The 13,834-nt window shown below is 38.5% G+C and overlaps 1 protein-coding gene across 5 annotated transcripts in view; it reads right to left on the bottom strand.

The window, feature by feature from the left end:
• PXYLP1 (2-phosphoxylose phosphatase 1) overlaps positions 1–13,834 on the bottom strand; it is a 59,210-nt gene that overhangs the window by 10,049 nt on the left and 35,327 nt on the right. For 4 of the 5 annotated variants that reach the window (XM_026854755.1, XM_026854757.1, XM_026854756.1 and 1 more), the window contains 2 exons: positions 6,999–7,160; positions 4,827–4,953 (listed from right to left, as the gene is read on the bottom strand). In XM_026854755.1, the coding sequence (XP_026710556.1) occupies positions 4,827–4,953; positions 6,999–7,160 (289 nt within the window). Of the gene's footprint in view, positions 1–4,826; positions 4,954–6,998; positions 7,161–12,295; positions 12,390–13,834 lie in introns of those variants that run through there. The other variant, XM_026854754.1, reaches the window with a different exon arrangement.

The raw sequence follows: 13,834 nt of genomic DNA on the forward strand, positions 1-13,834 counted from the left end.
TAAACAGCATAGTAAATGCAGAATTTGCAAAAGCCAAGAGGACCAAACTTCTTACAAGGACATGGAGAACCCTCAGTATGTCACTCCGTAAGTAAACATGACCACGCAGGACACACACCAAGCTTCTGACAAATGAACGTTACTTTTTGTAATTGTGTAACACCAGATTCTGTCTGTTAACTGTACCAAAAGCAAGTCCCTTTTCTCTTTACTTAAAAAGCTAAAAATGATAACTTCAAGCAAAAATAACATTTGTTTTTTGTAAAGTTTCAAGACAACAAAAAGTGTTAGATCAAAGGACTAGACTGTTTCCTGTTTAGAACACAAACTAATGGAAAGAGCTACTAAAACCAATAGAATATTGTAGTCTACAAAAGAGATCCTTAAAACATTAGTACTGTTGATATTTATTCATAAAGGTCTTACAGCTTTTACATTTTTATAACAAACTCTGTAGTGATTCAGTCTACTTTACTGCTCTTCTAAGTCTTTAGAGAACTCAAAAGAGGCCTCAGGAGACCTTTCTCCAACTAATTCTGGCCTGGGTCATGCATTGACCTCACTCCAAGTCAAATCCACATCTCCTTTAGCTCAGTATGACACTTGCCTCTCCCACAGTTTTCTCTCTCATTTTTCTGGCTGTTTCAAGGCGTGCATATTTTTCAAATATTTGTTACTATGCTGCTTATGATTAACATCAACACTTCTCAAACGCCTTAAAGCATATGCTAATTAACTCAGTATACTATCAAATTATAGCAGTCTGAAATCATTGTAGCATCTTCCAAAAAGTCTTTCTTCTCTATCTCACATACAAACTCAGTGAAGAAATATTGCCTATTTATTTACTTTTGACACTATAAATATAGGATACAAAGGGAAAAAGAGGTGAGAGATTAATTTATTCCACCCATAAGCAAACACTACAATGAAAGGATTTTTATAACAATATTAAATTAATTTTCTTGAGGGGAAATAAGTATATATTATTCAGTTCCCTTTGGAAATTTGCATCCAGTAATGAAAATAATAATAATATTAACTGAAGTTTTAGATTCTTATATTCATTCCACACTTATATGTCACAATCTGTAATTCACAAAACTGAAGCATGACCTCAAGGCTATTTTGCATACCCATTAGAAGTCCACAGGACTGTAGCTTAATTAATGAATTCCATCAGCTGAATGCCAATCAAATAAAGAACAGACTGAATACGAGCAGAATACTTATCTGACACTAATGTCCAGAAAGCTTAAACAAGCCAAACTTTCAATCAGCTTAATTATACATCATCAAGAAACTTTCAGTTCAAAGGTAGCAATTATATACCTTGTAATACTCTCAACATCGTGTTTACAATCGAGCACCAAGCTTACATCACAAAGGAATATAAGCCTGACAGTCAATTGCAGCAAATAGCTTCCTGATGTTAAAGTAATAAATGTTCTGTTCAAAACAATGGCAGAAACAGTAACAATTCTAGCTTTGTTCAGAAAGGTCAGCTTTAACACATCTGGACAGAATGGAACAGAGCCAACTCCTTTAATCCTTTCTGCTGCCCTTTCAAAGTTAGCCAGGAGATTCTATTTTACATGAACTTTGTTCTCAAGGATACAAGGTCTTTTTGGTTCTTCATTTATTTTTAGTAGCTGTGAACGGTAATGGATGTATCATCTATACACCGATGTTCTAATGCTTCACAAATCAGTAACAGCCAAGGGTATCTAAACTGCTGGCCTCCTCACATCCTGACACTATGCCCTCTTAACCGCTTGACTTGGTCATTCTGTTGGCAGTGTCAAAAGCTGCACTACTTCCTTGCCTTTTATGGATAGTTTTCCTGACTCCAGGGCCTTCATGTTGTATTCTCTGTCTGAAACTGAAGTGGTAATAGCTATAAAAGCTTCTCTGACAAATACAAAACTAAGCTCTCATGTGGTGCTGTAATACTGAGAAATACAGCTACTCACCCAACACTGTTACTTGCAGTTAACATCTTTGCAATAAAGTTCTCTCACATTCTAATGTGACAGGTATTGAGCAAGATCAGCAGATCGGAGTCTTTAAGAACTCCAAAAGGAATCTGGATCATATTTCTTTACTTAGTATATCATGCTGCAAATAATCTCACCCTTTAAAGGCAGCTCATTAAAAATGTTATCACAGCTATTAGCAAATGATCCATTTTTCATCTTGTTAAAGAAATTAATTGCCCACTCAACTCTATGGCAAAGATTATCTGGAGTTTGGTCTCCCGTCTGCAACCTCAGGGCTGCATATCTAATTTCAGAAATCCAGACAGCTTGGAGCAGGCACAGAACTCTGTTGGGGTTAGGCACCTCTCAAAGTATTCAAAATTCTCTTGGAGGATGTTAGATAAGACCACTGAATGTCACTTCTTGACAAAACAAGCATTTTGGTAGAAGTTGAAGTATGAACAAAGAAAAGAAGCAGCCAACATAAGAACAGAGGAAAGTTGGGGCTTTTTTTAAAAATTGCATTATGTAAAAGGTCCCAGACAACTATCACTTACAAGTTCAGTATAGTCAGAAAATCATGCATTTTGGCTTGTATTCATAGACAGGCATTCCAGTAGTCTCCTTTCAAAAAAGGAGGATATGGTTTTGTTCAATTTCTGATTTTGATACTTCTAGCAAGCAGCTAAGAAAGATGTAAGTACACTCTAAAACCAGTGAAATTTGAAGCAATTTCAATCTTCTAAATTCCAATGCCATGTTAGCTATAAAAAGCAGATTCATTGTGTCTAGTTTTCCTCCCATTTTACTCTTACAGAATGCATACCTACATTTTTGAAGGTATGCTTGTATATATTGTAGACAAAAGTGTATAAATGTGGAATATTGTATTTTTCCTCTATTTAGAGGAAGAAAAATTGTGAGTTTTCCTCTGTTTAGATTCTCGTACAAAATGTAAGAAGATAGACAGGACAGCCTAAATATAATTTACGAGCCCCTAAATCTGTTTCCTACAAATATATAGACACACAGATGGTCTAAAACTGATGATGGTTTCAAACTTTGATAGGGTAACCCCATAGCAGTAGCCTGATTCAGCAATAACTGTTACTTTTCAATTACTCATGCCAGAATAGCATTACAACACTGACTACCAACTGAAGCATTGCAAACCTTGAGAAATTCAGGACAATAACAAAGGCAATTTCTTTTATGCAGCCAGATACCTGAAAAGAAAAGCAACATATTTCAGCTTTTTCCAAAGAAAGATCCAATTCGCTGATTTTTTCTGTCAACCTTTGTGTCCAGTATTGTATGTATCTAGTTAGCAAGCCTCTCCAATCAAGCTTCCCATCACTTTATAAGCATGAGATGAAGCTATACTTAATAATTAGTTTCAGGTATTCTTTCATGTCACTTCAGCATATTTTAGCAATATTCCTACTGTGTAATATTACCACTATAATTACTACTGTGTTTCGTTTTAATATACTTGAGCCAGAAACTGACAGAAGACCAGCTATGAAAACTGGTTCATTTTCTTAAATGTAAGTGCCATAGAGTAGCTAATCACAAACCTAAGAGTGTACCATAATCCATCTTCTCCTTCAGACAGATTCTTTTGTTAAAAGCCCACTGAAGAAAAGCTGAAAGGACAGACTATTTCAGATATAGAAGATAAAATCATAAATGCTGCTGATGACAGGAAGCTACTAAAATTTTAAGGAACACGACCATCAATCCATCAAAACAAGAAACATGCATTTGATATATCTAAATCAGAAATGCACTTTCAGAGTGTCGTTAACGCTTTCAGCATGACAGATTCAAGTCAATTCTGAATAATTCTACACCAGAAAAACAAGAACACTATTTTCTTGAAAGACAGAAGATTCCATGCTATTCTGGAAAAAGGTATTTATGGTATACCTATAATGTTTTGTATACCAGTAGGTCAGGAGACCTATTATGCCTCTTTTCCTGAGTAACATATGCAGGTGCACAGTCACTGAAATCTCCACACCAGCCACTGCTGAGTGCACAGCAGCATAAAGGTACAGATTTGCCTCGAGGTTTTCCTAACATATCTGATAGTTTGCCTCGATCCTTTTCTTTTAACTGTAAGAATTCAGTAGGTACACTGGTAAGTCCTCAGTTGGAAAAAAAACAAATACCACAGATCCTACTTAAAAGGAGAAAAAACGCTTGTAATTACGCAAGCTAAGACAAAGGGTGGCGATTTATAGCGCCACCGTTTGTTTATACTGCTTATACTTCATCTTTATCAATGAGTAAACTCTAAACAAGAAAGAAAGGTCCTTCCACAGGAAGAGAAACAATTCAGATCATATTTACAACTCAAACTGGTTCAGGTATGAAGACAAGCATCAGCAACCTACAAAGACAAGATGTTAGACAGAAGCACACTATACTGAAACAGAAATGTAAATGACATCTTAATGGCAGTCAGACATAAATAACTTCTGTGTCACAGTTTTAAACAGCAAGTGTAACTACAGGAAAATGGTAGTTTTCAAGCAGCAAACAGTGCACTTGGTTTAATTGGTATTTTAATGGTTAAATGCACAACCACCTTCATTTTTCTTAACTTTGACACAAATCATTAATCTGAGAGAACTCTGATAGCCTATATTTCTGACAAATAAAACCTCTATTTCTGAAAAGTAAAAATAATAATATAAAATACAAATATCAATTTTCCAATGGTAGTGACCTTTTTGTATTCACACAATGTACTTCAAGCTGCAAAAGTTATTTCCTGAAGAGGAACAACATAATTATCAAGCACAACATGCACTTAGTAATGACCAAAGCCAAGAATTTTACCTGTTAGGCAGCAACATACAGTCAATATCAGGTCTCTTTGTCTTGGGAATGGCATATAGCGGGTACCTATCACCATGTCGAATCAACACTTGAACTGACACTAGCTTAAAATAATGAGGTGCATGTCCTAAAGTTGAAAAACAAACAAAACAAGAGGGAAAAAAAATGTAAAATATAAGTATATGCCACCTAAATCTTTCCCCTGCACACCTTTTCTTTAAGAAAAAAGAACAGGTACAATTAGCTGGATAGCTTTGACATTTCAATGCAAGAAAACCCTCATAAGAAATAACTTACCATCCCAAGGAAGATTTCACTTTCAATTGCAAGACAACTTATACAAGATGCAGATGCTTAGCACACTCTCCATAGTACATCTACAGTCCAACAATCATACAAGACATTATTCAAGAACTGAACTCTGCCACCACAATAAGATTACCCCACTTTTATGATGCATCTCTTCCAGACCCTTATCACAATAACAGATTTTGCAGTATGCCTGATTTGGAGCTTTTTGACAGTTTGTGGTTGCACTGGGTTTGCACGGCAAGGTTTGGTATCAGGGGGCTACGGGGGCGGCTTCTGTGAGCAGCTGCTGGAAGCCTCCCCCATGTCCCCAGAGGCAATGCCCGCCGGCTCCAGGACGGACCCGCCGCTGGCCCAGGCCGAGCCCGTCAGCCACGGCGGGAGCGCCTCTGGGATAATGTATTTAAGGAGAGAAAAAACCCACTGAGCAATTGCAGCCAGGAGAGAGGAGTCGGGATATGGAGAGCAGCAGCTCTGCAGAGCCCCGGTCAGTGCCGGAGGAGGGCAGGAGGGGCTCCAGGCCCGGGGCAGAGGTTCCCCTGCAGCCCGTGGGCAGCCCATGGGGAGGCAGCTGTGCCCCGCACCCAGGGGGGCCGCGGGGGAGCAGAGACCCACCTGCAGCCCGGGGGGACCCCACGCCAGAGCAGGGGGTGCCCGGAGGAGGCTGCGACCCCGTGGGAAGCCCGCGCTGGAGCAGGCTCCTGGCAGGGCCTGTGGCCCCGTGGAGAGAGGAGCCCGCGCTGGGGCAGGTTCCCTGGCAGGACTTGTGACCCCGCGGGGGACCCACGCTGGAGCAGCCTGTGCCTGAGGGGCTGCAGCCTGGGGGGACCCACGCTGGAGCAGTTTGTGAAAAACTGCAGCCCATGGGAAGGACTCACATTGGACAAATTCATGGAGAGCTGTCTCCCGTGGGAGGGACCCCACACTGGAACAGGACACGGGTGTTAGGAGTCCTCCCCCTGAGGAGGAAGGAGCAGCAGAGACCAGGGGTGATGAAGTGACCTCAACACCCATTCTTCATCCTCCTGTGCTGCTGGGGACAAGGAAGTGGAAAAATTGTGAATGAAGTTAAACCAGGGAAGGAGGGAGGGGTAGGAGGAAAGTGTTTTAAAAATTACGTTTTTATTTCTAATTATCCTAGTCTGATATTAAATTAAATATATTAAAATAATTTCCCCAAGTGGAGTCTGGTTTGCCCATGATGGTAACTGGTGAGTAATCTCTCCCTGTCCTTCTCTTGACCCACAAGACTTGTGTCATATTTTCTCTCCCCTGTCCAGCTGAGAAGTGATAGAGCAACTTGGTGGTCACTTAGCATCCAGCCAGGGTCGACCCACCACAGTGGTTTATTTTATATGCATTAGTGGGATATGCTGATAAAAGAATTCATGCAGGCTAACTTGCTGCTGCACCACTACAGAGTGAAGAATGCAACTGTGCCTTCTATCTGACTACATCTAATGGTTTGGAGTTCCAAAATTAATTACTTCTGGGTTTTTTTTTTCAGAACACCAAGTCAACTGTTTTTCTGATATTAGTCTGCAATACAGCTCACCTGTAATAAGAATTACAATTCAAATATTAAATACCTGTATCACTGCCATCCCTTGCAGTTTTAGGCCTTCAGTTGACCACTGACTGGAAATAGAATCATTTCCAAAAATCAAGACAACAGAGAGAATACAAAGGGAAGGGAAGAACAGCATATTTTGAATGATTTAATGTTGAATGATTCAGCAACAAGATGGCACTTACTGCACCTTCTCCAAGCACCAAAGAATTGACAATGCACAAAGTTGTAATTTCCAATGACAGCACATAGAAACAAGCAACTAAACTGTTTTTTGCATTCACAAAGCTTACCTTCCATGCTGCGTTCAGCAATGGTGGGAATATTGCAGTAAACATGAGCTTCATAAACAGGATCTATTGCAGGAGGCTCAGTCAGCAAATCGGGCATTATTCTCTTTCGGCTCTTAGGATTCAACCCATCTTCCCTGACAGGGTTTACTGGGATTAAATGCACTGAAAGATACAAAACATACACCATATACATTTAAGAAGTTTTAAGAACATGTAGGATTATGGTGGTTTGGGGGGGTTTTTTAAAGCAATTATGCACAAGACTATGATTTCCACAAAAGGGTGCCACTCTACAGTACAGATCTTTGTTGTGAATTTTTCATGATTTACATAGCCAAGAAGGCAAGCCCAGGATGCTCTTTAGGAAAAGCAATGCTTGGCTAAGACTGCAGAAATACAAGTGGATGTAGAACAGCTCTGCTTTTTGCACTCTTCTTGAAGCTGCTTTTCCTGTCAGTCTCCCATGAAGCTCTAAGAGCACAAATAGGAAGGAAAGAGCCATAACATGCCCAGCTGTCTCTGATCATTTAACTACTTGAAGGAAATCAGCAAAAGACACAGCACAGTTATGATGATGGTACTACAAACTACTGGGAAAAAGAAGTAGTCAAGATTTCAAGGCACTGGATTGTTCCTGATTTTCCCTACTAATCCCCACCTTACATGGCTATTCAACAGCAGATCAAGTGGACCCATGATCTGACATCGTAGGAATGTAATCGAGACTACCACAAAAAAATGTTAAATACAAAGAAATGCAGTTAGTGCTTACACACAGCAGGGAAATTAACAGAAATACCACCACTAAGTCTTCCAACATGTAGAAGCATGTTGAAGCATATCTGAATTTAAGACCAGAGTTGTATTGACAAGTTGTATTGACCTTGTCTTGATGTGAAAGCACTAGTTAATTTATAAGCCTTAGAAGACTACACTTGTAATAACAAATGCACTTTTTTTCCCCCATCAGTATTTTCTGGTATTTGAACGAGAAGAATTAGAATTGAAAATGAGGAGGGAAAATGTTAATATTTTTACACCTATTAGTCTTCTGTGGTGAGAAAAAAAAAAAAAAAGAAAAAAGAATGAAAGATGAGAGAATAAATTTTGATGCAAAATTTTACTAATTCTTCTGGGTTAGTTCCTCAGTTTCATCTCAATTCCCAGTCCTAATTTTAGAGGTGAATTTGATCTGCAATAGAGTTGTGCGGACAAACCAATGAAGACGGCAAACTGAAGTGAAACACAAAGATTTTAAGAGCACATAGCCATTAATGTACAGATTCTTCATTCTTACACTACAATGGGCTACACTTGAAATAATTTTATGTGGTTTCTCTTTGCCTGCCAAAACCAGAATTCAAGCATTTTCCATACCCTTACTAGAGTTGTTGACATGGCCAATACCCACAAAGCGCAGCGACTTTAAACTTTTCCTTAAACTGTTTCAGATTTTGCATACCACTGCCCACAGGACTGTACTTGGAAAGAATATTAAACTCTAACTTTGACTTTGGCCACATAAACTGCAGAGCTCAGATGCCATTCCAGCATTTATCTATCAGATTCATTTTTCAGCCCCTTCCATGCTAAGACTCACATTACTGTGAGTCATTGCAAACCACTGACCAAGAAACTCTAGCAGCCACAGAGCCTTGGCAATATCTATTAGAGGCTGACAGCTCTGGCTTGAAGGGGGGCTGGCAGCAAATTTGTATTTGGTATATAAATCCCAAACCTCTGAATGTGTTACAACAGTTGCTGGCCTTTGCAAATAAGCAGCATTACAAGATGGTCATTACCTGAAGAGTATAAATGGGAAGTTACAACAGTTATATTGTTCAAGATTCCTAGTCAGAAAAGGTTAGGAGTTACAGCTTTCTGTTAACATTTTCTTCAGAACAACCCACAACATTGCTACTGCTCACTTAATGTCACAAAAAACATACAGATTTGTCTTAAGTACTCAGGAAGGTAATGTAACTCAATTCAGATTTGACCCATGAGTGTTTCAGAAGACAGGGAAACTATATCCCAGTAGCAACAGCTACACACTCTGGTGCTAAAATTTAGTTAGGAAATTAAGGCAAATAGGTCAAAAAAAATCAGGTTATTTTGCTTAAGACAGTTTTAATTGGAAAAAAAAAAACAAAAAACAAACAAAAAAAAAAACCACAAAACCAAACCTGAACAGATCACATTTTTCTATCCAGACCATTAACCCTATTAACCCTTGATCAACTGCCTAAGATTCATGGGGCCAAACATTTTATTTACAGATACCAAGTCTCATTTCTAATAAAAGTAGTTGAAGAAATACTTTAATACTGCCAGACAAATTTAAGAATAAGGAAAAGCACTAAATCTTAAAGAGAAGAATCTACTCTATTTAAGATATTTAAAATAAAACTGAATATTAAAAATAGCACCTAGATGACATGGTTGAAGTTTACAAAAGCCATTTTCAAAACACTCTTAAAGAAGACTCTTCAGTCAACACAGCATTTATAAGTACAACATAAGACTATCTTGTGGACTGGAAATGGACTCCAAGATTAGAAATAACACTAGTTTCACAGAATTATCTAGGTTGAAAAAAGACCTTGAAGATCATCCAGTCCAACCATTGCTCACATCATTAATTTTTAAAAGTTTATTAAAAACTATCCTAAACTTCTAAATGCCCCTAACTATATTTAGTAATTATTTAGTAATAGCTGGTCAATATTGCCCTTATCACATATTGAATAAGCTTGGCTTATACCAGAGAAGAAGGGACACAGGATTTCCGCACTAAACTGCTGTCACCCTGACCACTTCTAAGTATCTCAAATAGGGACTGGGCTAAAGGAGCTTTAAACTTTGAACCTATCTGGGACATAACCATGTTGTCTAGATTTCTGAACATACTTAAGCATCCTGATCTAGTAAAAAATGTCCCTGCCTACAGCAGGGGAATTGGACTAGATATTCTTTTAAAAAATCTCTTTCAACACAAACTATTCCATGATTCAACTTAAAAGATGCAAATTGTTTCTAGGTTTGCCAAAGAAAATTACTAAGAAGGTCAAAAAACTCCAGTCACCTTAAATAAGCACTGTCACAAATAAGCACTTTAACCAATGCAAAATGACACATATTGGGGCGGGGGGGAGCAAACAATAAACCACCACCAAACCATCTATGCAAATACCTGGGTCTTCATAACATAGTTATATAGAAAAAGCAAAAAAAAATCACATGATCTGGACACCAGTCTAGGGAGTACACTGAAGTTTCCATGAATTTATACATATAAAAATAGCAAGTATTTCAGAAGACGGGGGAAACAAAATCAAAGAGAGATAAAACCAAATAATGACCTATACCAACAGCTAGTCTCAGTTACCTCTCAACTCATGTATTTATGTTTTCTCCTTTCTCCCTGCCTTCTCAAGTACTTGGGCTTCATGCTCCCTTGCTGTCTTCATTTATCTCTTTTACTTGCTGCCAAGCCCTTCTCTGAATGCCTCATATTGTACAGGGGGCTCAATTTGTTTCTCCATTTTGGTACCCTTTATGCCACATAGAGCAATTTTAAAGCTCTCTGAAGAGCTGAATACGTCTCTGTATCCAAGTATTTAACTACTGAAAGTCCACCTCTGCAGTGTCAGTCACACTTTTGTCTCCCAAGTGGGGTTTCTCGTCCACATGTAACCAGCAAACCTACAAATAGAATTGGACAGACAACTCAGAGAAAGGACGGAGGGGGAAAAAGCAAAAAACAAGTTCCTCATACGGAGTTCAAATTAATCTTTTTACCCAAACTCTGTTCTGCTCTTTCCTCTGTAAACCATTATAAGATCTGAATTCTATTACATAGTTTTCACATGACTTCTTATAGCTTCACACTATTTTATATGACTTGTTCTATTAGTTCACAGTAACATGCACTTGCCCAAAACAGAAGTCTGCCAGTGTATATACAGTCAAATCATTGATTAAGGGACTTTTTGAACAAGATTTTCACTGCTGTGCCTTTCAAAGCTCATTTTTTACTATGACAGGAATACAACAATTGAAAACAGAAATTAAATAGATGATTTTGATGTGCCTGTACCACAGCTGGGCAGTTAATACAATAGATCTGAAACATATTTGGTGATCTATCTGGAAACTTTGCCAACACTAGAAATATAAAAAATACATATATCTTATTATAGAGGTAGTTTGACAACAAAAAAGGGGAAGAAAATTTATCTCCCAACATTAAAAAACTTATTTTTAAAACTAAAGAAGGTATCTAGAAACTTTTTCAAAACATTGATTTTGAAAAATCTATGTCTAGGAAAAATAGTAGAAGACTTACAGAAACAACAAAATGGGAGACAATCAGTGCAACTCTGCTCAGTGTCCCACCAAGTTAAAATTGTTTGAAACATGAAGTAACTTGTATCAGACAAAAGTAAGACTTGACCAAAGAATCAAATAGTAAATGGCATCCTGTGAGAGACAGAGGGGCACTGGTCACACAGTAGAATAGCTAAATATTGCTGTAGAATCATTCCTTCAAGAATTCTTCAGGCCCAAACCGAGTTATGATTTTAAGTCAACAAAACTCAGAGGACCTAAAATCTAAATTCAGACGCTAAGTTTAATTAAACAAAAAATTAACAAAATTAAACAAAAAACCTCCAAAAAAAATGTTATTTTAAATCAAACCACAAAACCTGAAGGCCAAATTTTAAAATGAAGCTAACATTTTGATTGAGAAATATCTTTATGAACAAAACCAATGGCATCTGAAATATGATGTATGGTTTTATTCTCAGTGTACTTTAAATGACCTACTTAAAGAGCAACAAGCTAATTCCACCTGAATTCCATACCCCTCCCAGTTCCTGAATGCCAGAAAATATACCAAAAAAGACAAATATTAGACAAGTAGTTTCTAAGAGAGAGAGACAATAATTCAAAAGTGCTTTCAGTATGATTGTAACAATTACTGCATAGCAACTAATCCTCTCTGAGAGAATGTCAAGTTTATCAAATCAGCTGTTGTACTCAGATGCCCAAGCAGGGAGCCAGTGTGATATGAATTAGGACTACAAAACTGACATGAATTTGACAGAATTCAGTACAGCAGAAAAACAAACACAAAGCAAAGTACAGTTCACATAGAAGAAACACCAAATTAGATGCTAAATTACTCCATTACCAGTCTCTCTCCCTCCTGCAGTCCTCGTTTCAGCTTGAAAAACAAAAGGTTTTTCTGTTTACCAAGAAGAAAAAGGTTTATCCATTAAAAAAATAATTACCTAAAACCAGAAAGATAGGCAATAAAACCATTTTCCACATCTGTTTTCCCTTGAAGCTCCAACCAGCCTGAAAAGCGGTAGCCCAAGTAGCCATGTTAGTCTCGATTTTCTGACTAAACAGAGACCTGAAGTTCTCACCTTTTATAAAACAGAAGTTTCTTTCAGACCCATGCAAACATACTATTTAAAACAGTCACATGAAAATTAAGCCACACAGCAGAAAAACAAATAAAAAACCAACCCACTCTAGGTAACCTTATGCTAATGGATAAAGAAAAGCAAATGCGCATGTCAGAGGGCACAAGAAGTTATTTATCCCTCTTACACCTTCCCCCCCCCCTTTCTGCTTCTAGCAGTGCAGTAACAAGGCTGCCAGGCACTGAGGAGAACACTTGGGCTTCTGAAATCGCATGAACACAGACTTCCCTCCTAGTTGCTCGCTCTCTCTGAAAAAAATGGAAGCTAGAGAAGGAGAAGTGTAAGAAAGAACAACAAAAAAGAGGCAGGAATGCTTCAAAACAAGTGAGATGGGGGAGGTGAAGATGAGTTCAGAAAGAAAAACAATCTGGAAAGAGTAGGTAAGGTGCACATGGGCTGAAGAGCCTGAAGGTGCAGACTGAGGTCTGGAAGGGAGGCCTGGGCCTGAGCCCTGCCATCCCACACCTGAGGAGAACATCCCTGGGGTCACTTTAGATCTCTGCTTTGGCCTACAAACGTAAAATGAGAAAATCAAACGTGCGACACACAATCCACCCTTCTCACTTTATTCCTTCATACAGCTAAATCAAGGCTTTGCAAGTCTCAAAGGTAAGCCTGTATGAACAGTGAGGGGCTTCGTCCATAACGCACAATGCCACAATTCCTAATGTGCTGCAGTTGCGTGCTGAGTAATCCCACAAACAAAAAAGATTTACTAGCCTAGCACTGGTCAAACTATCAAGCACTGCTAAGAAAAGCAACCATGAAATTGTATAAATAGGCCTTCTAAGCCTGTGAAGATAAGCTTATAAGCTTCAGATTTTGTATTTATAGAAAATATAAATGGAGTTAAACATCTACATAACTTTGTCTTAAATTTTCACTGTCATTTAATTTACTAAGAATGTGCAGTTTAAACAAAAAGCTGCAGTAATTTATTATAAATCAAACCACTTGCCCTATGGAACCTGATGATAAATTTTATATTTATATAAAATCTGACCACACTGAACATATGAAGAAGTGACAGTCCTCAGGATCTCTGCAGTTTCTATCCCTTAACCATCCACATCTGAACCTACTTCTTTCACCACATCCCCGCTTCCCCTAACCTTTGCCCTTCCATTTTCTCCATGCCTGCTGTGCCTTCTGCCTGTCCAGGAGCAAGTGGTGCAGGGGGCTCCTGAAGCATGGATGTATTCCCCCACAGACAGCTCCCTAAGGAACTGCTGCCCTTCCTACTTCAGAGCAGGCTCCAAGCTTCCCTTCACACTGTGCTGCTAACTTCTCTGAGCACCACTCCAAAGAAAAAAAAGAGTCAAAGGAGCTGGGGGGGGGGGG

This window comes from Athene cunicularia, assembly GCF_003259725.1.
Source record: "Athene cunicularia isolate RWA chromosome 9 unlocalized genomic scaffold, athCun1 chr9_part1, whole genome shotgun sequence".
NCBI lineage: Eukaryota > Metazoa > Chordata > Aves > Strigiformes > Strigidae > Athene > Athene cunicularia.